The sequence below is a fragment of the Nuphar pumila genome, chromosome 5, assembly GCF_984573655.1.
Source record: "Nuphar pumila chromosome 5, dmNupPumi1.hap1.1, whole genome shotgun sequence".
Lineage (NCBI taxonomy): Eukaryota > Viridiplantae > Streptophyta > Magnoliopsida > Nymphaeales > Nymphaeaceae > Nuphar > Nuphar pumila.
In genome coordinates this window covers 137312039-137329318 of record NC_143253.1, presented here as the reverse complement: position 1 = coordinate 137329318, position 17280 = coordinate 137312039, and the positions used below count along the sequence as shown (strand labels likewise).

At 38.9% G+C, this 17280-nt stretch overlaps 1 protein-coding gene across 2 annotated transcripts; it reads left to right on the top strand.

Annotated features, from left to right (window-relative positions):
- The first annotated feature begins 8259 nt into the window (after window positions 1–8259).
- LOC149838958 (deSI-like protein At4g17486) lies at window positions 8260–13229 on the top strand. Of its 2 annotated transcripts, XM_090007877.1 has the most exons (5): window positions 8260–8457; window positions 9684–9960; window positions 10774–11061; window positions 11988–12225; window positions 12703–13229. In XM_090007877.1, exons 2-5 carry the CDS (start codon window positions 9750–9752, stop codon window positions 12725–12727), a joined length of 762 nt encoding a protein of 253 aa, XP_089864003.1. In that variant the 5' UTR covers window positions 8260–8457; window positions 9684–9749; the 3' UTR covers window positions 12728–13229. The 2 variants fall into 2 exon arrangements, with proteins under 2 accessions (XP_089864003.1, XP_089864004.1); XM_090007878.1 differs by lacking the exon at window positions 12703–13229 and having other exon boundaries at window positions 8270–8457; window positions 11988–12341.
- Window positions 13230–17280: the final 4051 nt, after the last annotated feature.

Below are 17280 nucleotides of genomic sequence, written 5' to 3'. Positions count from 1 at the left end.
GAACATATAGAAGAGAGTCCATACAAGTCAACTTGGAGACTAACTTGGCTCGATCGAATAAAAGAAAGATAATTACAGCCTGCTGCTAAGCGGTATCCAATCTAGAGTCGATGCTATCTTGGTCTATGGCCGAAGTGGGTCCTGAACTACGACTTGATGGCGTAGAGCCCACTTGGGCTTGCAAAGGGTGAATGTCATATGTTGGGTGAGAGAGAAGGGGGGTTGTTGTAGATGGAAAAAACGGGTGAGGCTTTTTGGTTCAGTGAGAGAGAGAGCCTTGCGTTCCGCTCTTTTTCTTTCGAGAGTTTTGGGGGGCCTTCTTTTTCTTCGTCGCCTTGTCGGTGCGGTCGCCTCGTGAAGAAGAAGAAAAAAAAAAAAAAATTTTATGGTCAATCAATTTGTGACTGTGACTTCTCTTGTCCACCTCAGTCTCTTTAGAAAAACGTATGGCAACGATTCTTTCCTCCCTAACGCAACGTTCATGTAAACGTCATTTCCTTAACCCCCGAGTTGTCAAGTTGAAATGAGGAGATGGGATGGCTATTTCTCTCTCTACTCCCATATCTCAAATTCAGGCTTCCAAACAGCATCGGTTGTAAGGGATTCAATGAATGCGAATCGCCATCTTTCCCTCTCAAATCAGCCTTCCAAACAGTGTAGTTCTAAAGGTATTTGGCAACTCCATTTTGAAAGCACTGTACAAAATAGGAGATCATTAATTCCCCTTGAGATTCCAACTCAAGACCTCTCAGTTTGGGCAACCTAACCATCCCCGTTATCTCATTCAACGTCGAGAAGGTGGCTAAAAATCAGATGAATTAAGCTACTTGATTTCTCAAATCATAGAATCCTTATTTGATAAAATGATTATAAATATGTTGACTTAGGTGATTCGAACCACAAATTCTAATGGCGGTAACGATGTAAAGACTAAGAGGCTTTGTTTTGAAGTCCATGGAGGAATTTAGGGCAAACAACCCCTTGTTGAGGGGGTAGGGATGTAAACGATTCGGATTGGTTGGACCGAACATGCCCAACCGATCGATGTCCTCCTACTCCTACCCCTCACCAATGGGTGGGGATGGATAATAACAGTGCACCGCCTCTCACTCTTTCCAAATCGGGTGAAGGAGAGAACCTGATGGTGTTGGTGGGGAAACACAAACCCATCTTCCCATGTACCTGCATTCCAAATCGTGTTTCATGTTATTCAATGACACTGATTTCTACCACTTTCAAACTGGTTCCTATGTCCAAACCCAATTTCTTTGGCTCTGAACCTGGTTCCCACCCATTTCGGTCCGCTTTAACCATAGATCCTATTTAAGCCCAGTTGAAGTGTCCCAAAATCCAAACTCAAACCCAAAACACCAAAAACCCATATTTGTCATAAATCCTGTGACAACTCCTTCCCATTTGACCATGATCTAAATCCAAACCCAATTGTGAAGCATTTGAATCCAACAATATCTTTGGATGAATCATTGACCTATATCCTACTTGAAGATCCGTTTTTGTTCTTGCTGCAATAACCACCAATTGATCATATCACCATTCCAATGTTACTTGGGTTTTCTTTTTTATTAGATCCTACGAGAGCTAAAACTACATCCATGTTTACAAAAAAATTGTATCAAACTGCTATTTCTTAACGTAGAGAGAAATTGAAAGAAGCACCAACACACGATTTTAGGGCAAGTCTTCTTCAACCTAGGAAGAATGATGCAGGAGTGGGAGCGAGATTCATGGGGTCCATTTTGATTATTCATGGTCTTTTGTAATTATCTAATTTGGATCTTAGTTCAGAGTCATGTTTTGGATCTTAATCAGATCTATTTCAGACCTGCAGTAGGATTGGGGTTTTCATGGTTTCCCCTTTTATCGCTAGAATATTCATTGTAAAAAGAGAAAAAAAAAGAGCTTGCTGAATGCACTATTAATGAATTTTGTTATTTTTTAATCTAATTTTGCATTATTTTTCATTAATTTTCTACTTGATTGGTTCGTAGCAACACTAGACAATTCTTGCGGGGTTCAAGAGATATCGTACTTATCATTGCATTAGTTGGGTTTGGGATATCATTTTTCGACCTGACATAACCCGAACCCTTATTCAAACTGGTGTAATTATTTCTGTGGGTTAGTTTGGTTGCAGGTTGATGTGACCGAATTTGTTACTGCAACTAAGGTTCAACAATGCTGCTGCACGTCTTGAAGACTGAAGCCTTAGTCTGCAACATCCAAATGCACCCTGAAAGATGTCAACTTGGACAAAGCCAGCTTGATCCACGACCCCTGAGATCTTGTAAATTCACCAACTCCAAAGTATCTTGGGGTGGAAGGATTTCACTGTGGGTGCACCCCTTTATTTCCTTATAAAAAAACTGTGGGTGCAGCCAGTGGCCGAGCCAGAAGTTTTTCTTTGGGTGGGCAGACTTTGGGTCTTAGGAACAATGCTATGGTCTTGAAGACGATCCATTTATTCGGACCAGTGGCGGAGCCCAAAAAAAAAAATGTTGGAGGAACCGTCGTTCGTGGAGAGATAAAACTTAAATAAGCCTTTAAATTAAAATAACAATTGTTACAAACACAAACAACTAAATTTATGAACATAATAAGATAAAACCTTAAATTGTACTTTTAAACTAAAATAAAGATTGTTCAATTAAGAAAATACAAACAACTAAATTCATGAAAATTTTACAATTGACATCTTCTATTTTTTATATTTTGAAAATAATTCATAATTGCATCATCATTGATGGTATCAAATGTCTCATTCTTTATGTAAGTAACCAAAGCATCATTGATCCATTCATCTCTCGTTCTATTACGTAGACGACATTTGATATTGTTCATAGCTGAAAATGCTCTTTCAACACTTATTGTTGCAACTGGCAAAGTTAATGCCAACTTAATCAATAAATACACATGAGAAAATATAATGTGCTTTTGAGTTGCTATCATCATCTCTTCTAGCTCTGCTAAAGATTTTAAACTTGAAAACTGATCACTGTTTCGCATTTCTGCAATATATATATCCAATTGATTTTCAAGTCTAATTATATTTACTCTAAAAAAGTCCTTAGGGTAAAGATCTGCAAGACGAATCAACTTATCTTTATCAAAAGCAGAAAAAAAATTCTTTGGACTCAAGCATGCCAATAAAAGAAGGAGCTTTGTATTTGCTTCAGTGAAATGATCATTCAACTCTTGAAGTTGCAAATCAATAATAGCATAAAACACATCAATACGATAATGATGCAATGTGGTGATCTTTTCAACCTTACATCTTGGTCGTCTTTGAGGTGTATATGAGTTCCCTAGATCAGGAATCAGAATATCAAATCTCTTACAAAATATGAACACTTTGTTTATGAGAGAGTCTCATCCATTGTCTCTCAGACCTTGAAGGCACTGTTTTGATGTAGTGACTAAACTCATAACATTCACAATGTCTTAATCGTTTCGCTGAAGTGCTTGTGAAAGGTCATCAATTATTCTCAAAACTTTACATATCAAATGTAAGCAAAAAACAAATTCAAAATCTTGCAACTGATGATATAAAATAATTGCATCTGAACTTTTTCCTGAATATGTATCTTCTGCAATAAAATCTAACACTTAAATAATAGAAGAATACATACTGAGTAAATTAACCAAAGCATCGTAATGAGAACCCCACCGAGTATTACCAGGTCATTTGAAAACTTATCTCTTGATTTAATTCTTGTCCTGTTTCAAGTTCACCAAATGCAAGTGCTTCAGTAATTCGCATAAATATTTTACTTCTCGAATAAGCTCATATCGCTTGCATGAAATGAATAAAAAAGTTGACAACCTGCCTAATATATTGAAAAATACATCAAGCAATGAATTTTTTTAGCAACACCAACTAATGCCAATTGAAGTTGATGTGCAAAATAATGAATATAATATGCAGATGCATTTTCATGTAATATAAGACTTTTCAATCCATTAAACTTCGCTCTCATATTACTTGCTCCATCATAACCTTGTCCATGCAAACTTGATATGCTTAATTTATTCTTACAAAAATGTTTCTTCGACTCCTTGTTTGAGTGACATAGAACTTGTTTTAAAAGCATGCACAAGAGTAAGAAATCGCTCAACCACTCGACCTTTTTCATTAACAAACCATAAAACAATAGCCATTTGATCTTTAGTTGATACATCACGAGAATCATCAAGTAAAATAGAAAAAAAATATCTTCAAGTTCCATGATAATAGCATTTGCAGTTTGTATAGAAGCAGTTTTGACAATATTATTTTATATATCAGGAGATATCAATTTGTTATTTTCTGAAGCACTTTTTAATACAACTTTATTTATGTCATCATTGATCTTTGCAAATATCTTCAACAACTTAATAAAATTTTCTCTATTAAGAGATTCTCCAACTTCATCATGCCCTCTAAATGTCAATCCTTGACTTAACAAGTGTCTGATTGCATTAACAGTTGCTCAAAGATGAAGTCTATATTCATCTTCCGGTCGAACACTTTGTTTATAAAGTATAACATCAATATGTTATTTTTGTTGCAACAAATTTTGACACTTTAGTCGTGCTGAATTATGAAAACTGCTAGAGCTTTCAACATGTTTATCAAATCTCTTATTGTATTTCCAGTTATCAAATCCTTTAGATATGAATGCCTCTGCACTAATCTTCTATGTGCTTTTTGGCATGAAAAGATAACACTGCAAACAATATGTTTTATGCTTAATTAACTATATTCCAACCAATCCTTATACTCACCATACCAAGCTGGAATGAACCTTCATTTTTAGTGGTTTAGTTGAAACGTACAATCTTGAGGTTGACAAGGACTTCAGATTATATATGCTATACGAACATTATCTTGGATATTAGGATGATAACTAGAAATAGAATGACGAAGTGCAGGGTCTAGGTAACTCTGATTCATCAATTTATGTTTTACTTATTTTCTGACTTGGTTCTCTTTCTCGAGTTACAAAAGATTTATCAAAGATTGACCTTTTCATTATAACATTATTCATTCTTATACAACGAAAAAAAATAAGACAATGTTATATTAGTCAAATCTCATTGCAAAAAAAAGATCGAGCAAAATGAAAATGACAATATTCTATGAGGCTAGGTATCAAATTATGTTATTTAAAATCATAATCAGAAAGAAAAGACCAAGAGATTTGTATGAAAAAAAAAATTAATAGTTACTCAAAATTTAGAAGAATATAAACAAAAAATACACAAACACCATCCAGCCCCAGATGTTGTTTGTGTATTTCTTGTTTAGTTCTTTACATATAACAAATCCAAAAACGCCCAAAAAAGGGACCATTCAGAAAACATGAAAGAGAACGGAAGAAAAAAAAAGAAGAAGAAGAAGAAGGGGAAGAGAGAGAGATACCGACCTGCTTCAAGCCTTCAACAGGCGGTCCGACGTGACGGCGGACAACGGTGATGCTTCTTTACGTCGGCACCAGTGACGGAGCCAGGGGTGGGCATGGGTGAAGCAGCAGCACAAATGAAACAGTGAAAATGAAATGAAAAACCTCAATCCCTAATTTTTTGAAATGTCTCGACTCCTGACACGACCGAGACGCATGCAGTAGACTCAAGATTGAGCACCGAGTTGAGTTGACTCAGTCGAGTCCCAAGTCAACTCGGTTTCTAATTTTGGGGTGGGCTAGCCCATGCCCACCCCTGGGTGCAGCACCCTCGACCCAAGTTAGAAAATATAGAGGTGCATGAGGTACCTCTCGTGCGCCTGTGTGAGTACGAATGAATCCAAACTTTGCAAAATATTTAATTACCAATCTCCAAACCGTGCATGAATTTTGGATTTGGTTGTACCCTCTGGCTGACAAAAAAAACAAAAGGTTCAATATAGACCTGTACTTGATCTTGAGGCTGCTGCAAGATTTGGGGTTTGCGGGGAAGATGCAGCAGCTTGGCCTGGGCTTCTGCTTGGTTGATGGCTAGGCATTAGGCACGAGCGCTTCTCAAAAGAGTCCCATCTTTGTCTTCAGAGTAAGCAACACAAAGATGCCCACAAGTGCTCTGCTCATCTAGTAGGGGCGACTTGTAAATGTCACCAAGTTGACGGGACGCCACAAGTTCGAAACCCATTGGTGGTGCCTCTTGCCGCAATGTCAAAGCTGGGTGCACTCGCCGGTGGGCAGGAAGGACCTTAACAAGCCAAGATGCGGTCTGTGATGGCGGGTTTCCATTGGATTATCCAAAAAAAGTAAAAGTAAAAGGAATGTATTAGCAATGCTATAATATCTTTCTTTGAACTTCGAATGAATTCTTGTGTCAGTAAACTATATTTCAGACCGAATAACAGGTGCTTGTCAATCAATTCAACACAAGTGGGTCATTATGCAGCTCCAATTCCCTGGCCGGTGAAGGTCATCATATGCCAACTTAGAAAGCGAATATGTCATTTTTTTTTTTTACCAAATGGCCATTGTGCAAATTATTTATATATTTAATTTATGCAACATATATTTTAATATCTAATATATAAAACTGAATATCTAAAATTTATTGAATAAATGTACCTTAAACTTGTTATAGCGGTGTTACTTGATGTGACCCTATAAAGTTGTGTTCCTGTGACATCTTAGATGCATTATTACAATATTAGTGTTTGGCTCTACCATCTAATCACCAGCCAGGTGGTTTTGGGCTGGATTTTTCATACCAAAATACACAAAAACCATTAGGTTGAAATTGCTCAAACTATATAAAATCTCATTGTCAATCTGGGAACACAATCAATCAATCAATGAACTTTTTTAAATAATGTCAACCCTCGTGAAGCATATGTTTGATGTGCTCTAACTTGTTCCATTGGAAAAGCCACTGCTTGTCACTGGGCTCAAGGTCTCGAAGTGGTGACCAAAGTTGGGCATGAAGGTGGAGCTACTTGATTGGGTCATGACTTGTCCTGTGCAATTAGTTGCGAACCCATATGAACTTCTGTGACTCGCTCGAGTCTACCAAGGGAGTGTCAATCACGTACGGCGACTAGCTCATACGATCCAGCTGGGTCCAATTGGCTTTAGGCCTAGTAGACGGTCAAGAAATAAGCAAAGCAAAGCAAACTCTCTGAGTCTTCTCATAACTTTGTATAACTGGTAGGGGTCTGCCTAACTAACCTCAGCTTTTTCTGTTTGAAAAAAAAATATAAAATTCTGTGAGCATTCCCCTTTTATTAAACTTTTGTTTTTGGCAACAAGGGATGCACACCCAAGATATTGAACTCTCAAGCCTTGGCCTCCTCCCACTTGAGGAAGCAGATCAAGTCATGCTGAACATGAGCGTTTTTGCTGATGCTGACATCGTGGCCATCCGATTTTGCATTTAAAAAAAAAAAAATCTCAAAAGTCAACAAAACCACGTGGCATTCATCCAAAATGCAAACAGACGGCCCACGATGTCGGCATGAGCAAAAACGCTCACTTTCATCCTGACCTGATCTGCTTCCCATTAATATTCAGTTTTGGATACATATCCAGTTCTGCACACTAATTCAAATTCAAATTTTTACAGACAAATCTCCAAATCTAATCATATGTGATATGCATATCCAATCAACTACTTAATCTAGTCAAATCCAGATCTTATGGTAGTGCTGAAAAACAAGCCAAACCAGTCGTGGCTCTCGGCTCATGTTCGGCTGGTAAAGAGTCCGTTCAAACTCGTAAAACAAGCTCAGCAAGCTGAATATGAACTTGGCTCAGCTTGACTCCTATAGACTCGTTAGATAGTGAGAAATGTATTTTTTTGATATATTTTACATGTATGTTTTTTCTAATCTTATTTTTCCATCTCTACAGTAACATATTTTTTATTAAACAAACTAACTAACTAGAATTCAACTCATTTAACTCGAGCTGATTATGAGCTCCAACCCAGCTTGGCTCGCCACAAGAATAAGCCAAGCTTTCAAGCTCGTCGCGTTCAGCTGGCTTACCATTCCTCGCCATTTTCAGCCACAAATCCCACTTTTTCGTCATTAATGAAATGGTGAGGACAGTTTTCGTAAGATTTTTGATCCTTGCAAACAGAACAGAGGGAGAGGGAAAGAGCCGTGCGTGGTTAAAAAAACACCATGCGGGTCTCGCCATTTAAATTAATGCAGGAATAATAATAATAATAATTATTATCAATCAACAACAAAAAAATAATTTGGGAAGAGAAGAGGCGTTCTGAATAAGAGAGGAGAGTTGGCCGCTAGTAGAGAGTAGATACACTCACCCGAGATCTCCGGTGACTCAGCCTGGTTTCCGGTTTCGTCTCCTTTCTCCGGTGCCGAAGGGAATGCCGCTGCTGCCATACTGAGCACAACCGCCGCCGCCGCCGATTGCCTCCGGTGGTTTTCCGGTTTAGCCGGGCGCTGGTTTTCTCCCTCCTCTGCTCTCCGTCTTCTTCCACAAGGTCTCTCTCTCTCTCTGTAATTTGTAGCTCAAGAATGACGTTATCTGTTGTGCTTCTTCTTCACTGTATGTGTGTGTTAGGGTTTTGATTTCGTTCTGTTTTCTGAAGTCTTGCTTTTTGCAATGCCTGCTTGATAGAGATGGTTATGAGCTGTTTTTTTCCGGTAAATTTTCGGTTTTCTTTGGCTTTAGGCATGGCGGATGTGGACACGATCTCTGCGTGTTGACCTAAATTCTGTCTAGATCTGAGTTTCACCGCGGGCCTTCTTCATCCTGTGTGTGTGTGGATTGGGCCTAAATTTTTGACAGAGATCTCGGCTTCTCATTCGTTCCCTGACGGTTTTTTTATTTGTGATTTCTTTTTTATGAGAGGGAGGTAATGTGCGTTTGGTGGTGGCTCCCCATCATTCTGTCTCTCGTGATTCTTGCTTTCCAGATCGTGATCTTGGGAAGGGAATTACTTATAGCTATGTTATTGGCACTGAGGTGGAAATCAGGGCTATTTTGGCGGAAGAGCATTGTTAGTCATCTTTATAGATTGCGAGATTTAAATGGAGTGGACTCGGGTGTTTCCTTTTTTGGATTTTTTTTTGTGATATTGGGGGTGAAAACGGAGCATCAACATCCGATTTTGTCAATTTCGTGTATGGCATGAGCTTCTTCGTGATTCCTAGGGGAATTATTGGCCCTAGGTACATGCATTTTTTCTCCGGTTGTAATACTACGCATCCTTCTTTCTCTTTTCCTCTATAATTTTCCAAAATTTGAACACCTTTCTCCTACTATTTTGCGTGGGGGAATTCTGAGCGCTAGGATTTTCCATAGATTTATAGCATTCATTGGATTATTTCTGAATATATTGGAAACCTTGAAGGGCATTCAAGAGATTATGGTGTATAATTCAGCTTTCATCTCCACCCATGATACTTTCTGGAAAGACCATGAATGATACGTAGAAGAAAAACACAGAGCAGAGTTGCTGATACCCTATATTTAGTGAAAGCCGATCACTGGTGCACAGCCCAGAATGTGCCACAGATCAACTAGACCGAGCTCCTGTTGAGCTGGACGAGATGCTTGGTGGTTCATCCAAGTTGGTTTGTCCACTTATTTTGGCCAGAGATCCTTCAAATGATACTATTTTTCATCTCTAGTTATTTGAATCATTTTGTTATGCTGATTAGAATGTGTTCAGATATTGACTCTGGTCGTTCTATATGCAAGCAGGTCGGATGTAGTGTTGGTTTTCATTGTTTCCCCTCTGCAGTTGCAGAAAATTGAATTACTAGAACCATGAAGTTCACATCAAAAAAGCGATGGAATGGTATCTTGCCTCTTCGTTTGAGAGGAAAGTCACCCGCTCGCTTTTGTATGTTCTCCAAAGTGCAATCTTCGAGTGGAAATTCTGGAAATGCACCAGTTTATCTTAATGTATATGACTTGACACCCATGAATGGCTATCTCTACTGGGCAGGCCTTGGAATTTTTCATTCTGGAGTTGAAGGTAAACTCTACTTGTCATTTTTCATGGCATTCAGTTGTGTGTTTCATGGTTGGTTGTTGCTTTTCTTTACGCATGCATATTATAAAATTGTCTCTTTTTACTTGCTTCACTTGCTGGATTAACTTTGATTGGAGCAGATCAACACTGGAATTGGGTTTAAAGAAACTTTTACCAGAACACTGGAATTGGGTTTAAAGAAACTTTTACCAGAACACATGGCGTTGATTATTAAAATATTTCTTAATATGTTACTTTGTTTTAAGTGGTGTGTGTGTGTATGTACTGTATCTTTTAGCCATTCAAAATTTCTGTTTTTCATGTGCATTGACTTATTAAAGGACTTCAAAGGTAAAAACTCTAATAATTCATATACAAATAGAGTCAACTTCATCGAAATGTGTTCTCTTTCCTTTATTATGTCATGTTATCAGAGACAAACACCTGGTTTCCACGTCAACTGTATTGTTTTGTGTTGTCCCCATCAGGCTTATGCCTTCAATCACACTAAACTTAGGATGCTGTTATGCGTAAATATAAACTAGATCTTTTTTTAAAGATAAAATATAAACTAGCACTACTTCAGATGTCACAAGAATGCTGTCAAACCCATGGTCTGGAAACAATTTGTTAACCTATTGATTTATTTGGCATGTTTGGGTGCTTCTCAAGTTATGCAAGTGAATTTTTGCTTTGTGGAATCTTAAGATCTGTTTTCAAATATTATCTTTATGACTTTACTCGTGCATGATTGAACAAGTCATTGAACATGATGCAGGGAATTCTAACTGGATTGTTTTCCTTGTTTCAATTTAGTTCATGGTGTGGAATATGCATTTGGGGCACATGATTATCCAACCAGTGGGGTTTTTGAGGTCGAACCTCGGCAGTGTCCAGGATTTAGGTTCAGAAAATCCATATTCATTGGCACCACATGCTTGGATCCGACTCAAGTGCGGGAATTTACGGAATGTCTCTCTGTAAACTACCATGGTGATACATATCATTTGATTGTCAAGAACTGCAACCACTTCTGCAAAGATATTTGCTTTAGGTTGACAGGGAATTCAATTCCAAAATGGGTGAATCGGCTGGCTAGAATAGGTATATATTCCATTTTTTTATGTTGACTTACCAGAAATAACAAGTTTACATGTGTCTGCATGTTCTTGTTTCTTTTATGACTTCTATGTGCTGCATGTGTAGAATTGGATTGTTCAAAACAGATTTAGTCATTTGGTATAAGATTTATTGTTTTAGGACAAACAGGTTACCCTTCTGTTGGTGTCAACCTGTTTCAGGAAGTTAGAAGTATTGAAAATGCATCCCATTTTAGCCGGTGTTGTGTCCTTTTGTGTTGATCAAGCCCAGTTAACTAATAACATGCATTTGGTCATTGCCTCTCCTATCAATCCGTTCTTTGGTCTCTATGCCCGTAATTGTTAAAAGTGGACTCTGTGATCTTGAGGAACAGTTCCCTGGGGGGTTGTTAATGGTGTGTTTGGCTTCATGGAATTGGATTTCTGTCAACTTCTATTTTCTCCTGTTTTTTATGAAATTTGATTTCAATTTCACCAATTATTCGAATCCAAATCCACACTAAGTTCATCGTTTTCCTGGCTTTCAAGGACAAACCTATCATTAATATCGATCCTCCTTGTCTTCTTGCATCAACTTGAAGTCTTCTTAATTTTGGGGGCAAGAGGAACCTTCTAGTTTTGTCTTCCAAGTGTGGGGCGTTGAATGCAGTTACAAACTAATGTGTCAAAGACTTTTACCATCAAGTTACTGAAATATCTATCTTTAGTCACTCAACACTGATGCTGCTCAGCCATACTCATCAATCTACTTAGTTAGGGACTAGTAAGAGGTCATCCCAGTGCACCACTGGAATTTATATTTCTTTGGATTTATTCTGATTTGAGTGATAATATTTCTGTGTAATGGTGGAATTTTTTTGTCATGATCTATTGTTAATCACCTTAAATTCTTGTATCCTGATGATATTTGTTGATCAATATTTTCTCTAGGGTCTCTCTGCAACTGCGTGTTGCCAGAGGGTCTTAAGGTATCAGCTGTCCAGCATGACCCTGATTATCAAAACTGTGATGGTGAGAAGAGGAGGCTAAGAACTGCATTCAGCTATTTGTCCTCTATTTCTACAAGACAGAAGCCCTTGTCTGCATCATCACTGTTCTTAACTTCACCCTTTAACGGGAGCCTGCAACCATGGGAATTGAGAAGATCCAACAACTCTTTGAAGGAAAGGTAACAACCTCTAGATTAAGAATTCCAGATCTCAAAGTGTTCCAAATTATATTAGCATTGAATAAAGTTTTTTTTTCCCATTTTTGTATGATTCGCCATGTGATTAACATCTGCTGAAGCTGTTGCCTAGAGGGAGAACCTTGTATATGTTTTATCCTCGCCTCTTTTTACATCTCTTTTGCTATTTCTGTTCAAAATTTTGTAGTCATATCAGATGAGTATCATGGAAGTCCACTTCTTATGTTATTCCTTAAGTTTTGATGCAACTGTCAATGCATTTCAGTTGCATTTTTTTTGTCAATTCAGTAAGCATGATATGCTTTGAAATTATCATCAGATCTTAAGAAGTTACCATTGAGTACAATTTTGTGTATGATTATTTTAGACAGTTATCCATTTCCTGCAATTTCCTGAGAATTCACCTCCATCTCTTAGTTCTGACAACAATGTCGCTAATTGTTGATACTGATTTTTTAGGCAGCAGGCCATTGGATCTTGCTGAATCCTGTGGAATAAGCTCTGTTAGATATGCTCAGTAGGTGACTGCATGCACATGGAAATATAGGACAGTGATGTATTATGAGCGTTGCTTGGTAATCCTACTGCATGTGGGGGAAACTACGGCAATGATAACAATGAAAACAAAGATGAGTCGAAGTAACCCCTCACCCCCAAGAAAATGCTTCCGGGCTTGATCAAACCAGTGTAGGTCTGTTGTCCTTCATAAGAAGCTTGAAGTGCAAAATCGAACACATCATCTACGTATGGACTACCTTCACTACGAGGAGTTATTAAGCTGCCAAAAGTCTTCAAATTACTGTGATTGTTGTGGAGGTTATCGAATGTTGAATGGGGGCTGTAACATCTTGGATTGCTTCTAATTTTTGTTCTCTATTAGCTATTACGTCTACTAGCATCTAATATCTTGATCAGTGTGTAAGTTGCAAAACGATAGCATGTGAGTGGTGAATTTGGTAACTGAAAAACTTCGACAAATTTTGAACATCTCTCTGGTAAATGAAACCGATAACATGGGAATGAACTTAAGGGTAAAATGTGATGACGAATGAAGAGAGGCTAACATTCTGTGAGCTGCAAGTGAACCAGGAGAGTAGCACACAACTGGAAGTATGCGTGGAGATGGGATCGGCAGCAATTGCAATCACGTTTCACTTAAAGAATGTCATGCTCCATCTAACTGCACGACGTTTGTCCAATATAAACCTGTGGGCCCCATACTTTTAACTGATTGGTGATGTGTTCTACCGGGCCCAACAAAATGTGCTGCAGTCAGGTGGAGGATCACTTTTCTTTTTATTCCTGAAATGTGATTGCAGTTTATCTGGGCTGAATTCTGTATCCGCAGGCCGGCGTGCATCAGAGTCCTAGATTGAAATAATAGAAGTTGGTACATGTTGGCTACCATGTATTTGAACGTTAAGCTTCATTATGATCCAACCTTGTCGGCATTGGAAAAGCAGATGGAATTAACTATCACTCATGAAGTACATTGGTTCAGCATGGTACTTGAGAATGTGACAATTCTTCATCACCACCGGTTTTAGCATTGTTTGGATAAACCACTGCAAGTGGTGGTGATTACCCACAATGTTGATAACATCCTCACGGAAGATGCTCCTTCTGATAAACTCACACAGAATCAGGGAGAACGGTTACGCGAACCGTTCTCACTCTGTGCCTATAAAAGGGGTATCATGAGCTACCCCCAAAATATGGTGTATACAAAAAAATACAGTAAAAATATAAAGGAAAAATAGAAAGGGAAAAGAGGTCGAGAGCCTTACCTTTCATCTGGTGTTTTTTTCATTCGGTGAGGGAACAAATCTTGCTCACCGATTGCATTCAGAAGCATGTGCTGAAGGGCAGCAGTCTGGCTGAGGAGAAGCTTTCCCCTGTTCAGCCATCACCAGCAACTTCTTTTGCTTCAACCACCACCACCATCGGATCCGGTTCTCCGATGGTCGCCTCATGTATGCTCTCCATCGCTTTCCTGCTGTTTTTTTTTGTGCGCAGCCTGAACCCAACAATGGATTATGGGCCCACCACGCTTTCGCTGCGCGCTGCGTTTTATGCCCCTCTGATGCTGCGATTTTCTGGCAGTCAGGTCCCTGTCCGGCTACACGGCGTCAACGTCTCTCCCATTCAAGAAAACAACCCTATAGGGTTCGCGGAGGGAGATGCATCGTTGTGTCGGACGCTTTCTCTGTCAGGTTTCAGGAATACCCGACGTTATGCCGACCGTTTCTCGAAACGCCCAAATCAAAATTATTTTACCAATCACCAGCGGGTGCTTTCCTTTCTTCTGCGAGGAGCCTTACGGAATCACCGTAGACTGACAACCATGAAGGGGGCAGCCAGTTGATCTTCACTGGCAGTGAAGATCGACCGACCGATCATGGTCGCTGGCTCCCGATCGCCGCCCGTTTCGGTTTCCCTATCGCGACACCGCCTTTTTTTTCGGTGGTCGACCAAAACAGGGTGAAGGCCACCCCCTTTTCCGTCTGCAACAGATGTCGTCGGCCTCTGGCCGTCGGCGACATCTTCGGGCAATAAGGTTTCAAAAGGGGGCAGCAGCAACGATCTTTCAGGTTTCTGAAACCCTAATTCGTAAAACAAGATTTTATGGTTTCGGGTCAGGTCCATATTTGGATCCGGACCTGCCCCACCTGAACCGATCCATGAGGCTCACTGGATCGAGTCTATGCTTTGGGTGAGGGATCTTGTTTTTCTCAGATATCCAGACCCATGTCGTTTTCGGATAAGGATCGGGTCCATAATTGGATCAGAACCTGACTTACCCGTAATGATCCGTAAAGGTTCTTTGGATCAAATCCGGTTCTCGGGTAAGAGACCCAGACCCTTGCGACCCTGACCCATTTTGATTTTGGATTCGGGTCGGGTTTATGGAACCCGATCTGGACTCTGGATCTGAATATGTATCTGATCCATACTATTTCACTGGATCGGGTCACTGTTTTAGATCCAGATCTGCTGACCTGTTCCAACCCATAAAACTACCGGGGTGGATCAGGATACAGGGTCATAGTACCCAAGTCCAAATGTCCCTGGATCGGATTTTGAAAAACTGGATTTGGTTCTATCTCTGTCAAATCCAGAACCCGATTGAACCGGGTTATATGGTTCTGGATCTGGCAAATCTGACAGAACAAGATCCATTGATCTGTAACGGTAATAGTGAACCGGTTCAACCATTTCACTAGGTTTCGGAACCGTTTCAGGCCATTCAGGAACCGGTTCTTAGTCAATTGGATTCAGTTCAGAGTTTCTGAGGCCGATTCAGACTATTACAGACCTGGTTCAAGGATTTTATAACCGGTTCATTCGGTTTTAGGACCGGTTCATGGGTCTTTCGACCGGTTTATGGGTCTTTCGACCAATTCATGCGGTTTTAGAATCGGTTCAAGGTTTTTTATAACCGGTTCATTCAGTTTTAGGACCGGTTTCATGGGTCTTTCGACCGGTGCATGAGATTTTAGGACCGGTTCAAGGGTTTTTCACCGGTTCTTTATGTTTTGGGTACTTGTTTCATGGGCATAAATATCAAGTTGCAGCATGTTGAAGCTCTTATTTTGATAACATGTTAATTTATTCGTAATTGTGCATATATAAATGAATGTATTCAATATTGGCATTATGGATAGTTAGATGTTTTAGTGTATTCACATCACCAAAGTGACTAAATACATATATGTTGTCAAAAAATTTCTAGTACTATCATATAGTTTTAGCCAATATAAACATTGTACTTAGATTTGTGAAACGATAAATGACCTAAAGAAAGTTTTATCATGTTTGAAATTTAAGTAGGGTAAAATAAGGTGAATGTGTCAAAATACATCGCACATGTGTATCCAAAGGTACCTTGTGTTAATGATCTAACTTCATAAGAAACTTAGTTTTATCAAATATAGATAGTAGGCGAAGTGGTTTCGCGTGTTGGAGCTCTTACCAAAGTAAGACTTCAATGGCTTTAATGACACCCTACACTCACCTGAAAATAAGCAAATTAAGGGTCTTTATTCATTGCTTTTTCCATTAAATTTTATCTCGTACGAATACCTTTTGATACATGTCTTTTATCATGCAATTTTTAGTCCTGTGATTTTAGATGGCTCTAGTTGTATTCCCTTTCTAGATAGATCAAACTTTAGTGATTGAAAATAGATTGTTCTCTTTACATTATGGTATATGGATTTAGACCTGACCTTAAGGATAGATGAGTCCGCTATCCTGACTGATCAAATCACTGCTGATCAAAAGAGTGCTTTTGAGAAGTGAGAGCACTCGAATAGACTTACCCTATTTTTTCTGCAATCTAAGGTGGCTAAAAATATTCGCAGTGCTATCCTGCAATGTAGGACAGTGAGAGAATTCCTGAGTGCTATTGAAGCACAATTCGTGAGCTAAAAAAGGGCAGAGCCAGAAGCCTGATGTCAAAGCTCATATCTATGAAATATACTCGAGGGAAAAACATTCGCCAGCACATTTTGGAGATGAGGAACATAGCGTCTCAGCTGAATGACATAAAGTTGACCATTTCTGATTCTTTTCTACTACATTTAGTTTTAGCGTCCTTACCCTTGGAATACAGACCTTTTAAAATCTCTTACAACACACATTATGATGAATGAATATTTAATGAACTTATGTTCAAGTGTGTTGAAGAAGAAGAAGAGAGATTGAAATGAGAGAAGGTACATAGTGCACATATGACTTCTCATACACCCAAGATAGGACCAAAGAAGAAGGCATTCAAGAGAAATGCTATGAAGAAGCCAGTAGGGGATAAGACATCCCAAGGCAAGCAATCCAACTCTGCTCTCATAAAGTGCTTCTTTTGCAAGAAGAAGGGACACAGGAAGACAGATTGCATAAAATACAAGAAGTGGTTGGAAAAGAAAGATAATTTGTTATTTATTTTTCATGAATGTAATTTATTATAAATTTCTGAAAATAGTTGGTGGATTGATTCTGGTGCTACTGTTCATATTTTCAATTGTCTATAGTTGTTCC

Coding starts and splice junctions, on each gene's coding strand:
- LOC149838958 (XM_090007877.1), top strand. CDS start 9,750: ATGAAGTTCACATCAAAAAAGCGATGGAATGGTATCTTGCCTCTTCGT. Junction 9,961..10,773: donor TTTTCATTCTGGAGTTGAAG/GTAAACTCTACT, acceptor GTTTCAATTTAG/TTCATGGTGTGGAATATGCA. Junction 11,062..11,987: donor GAATCGGCTGGCTAGAATAG/GTATATATTCCA, acceptor TATTTTCTCTAG/GGTCTCTCTGCAACTGCGTG.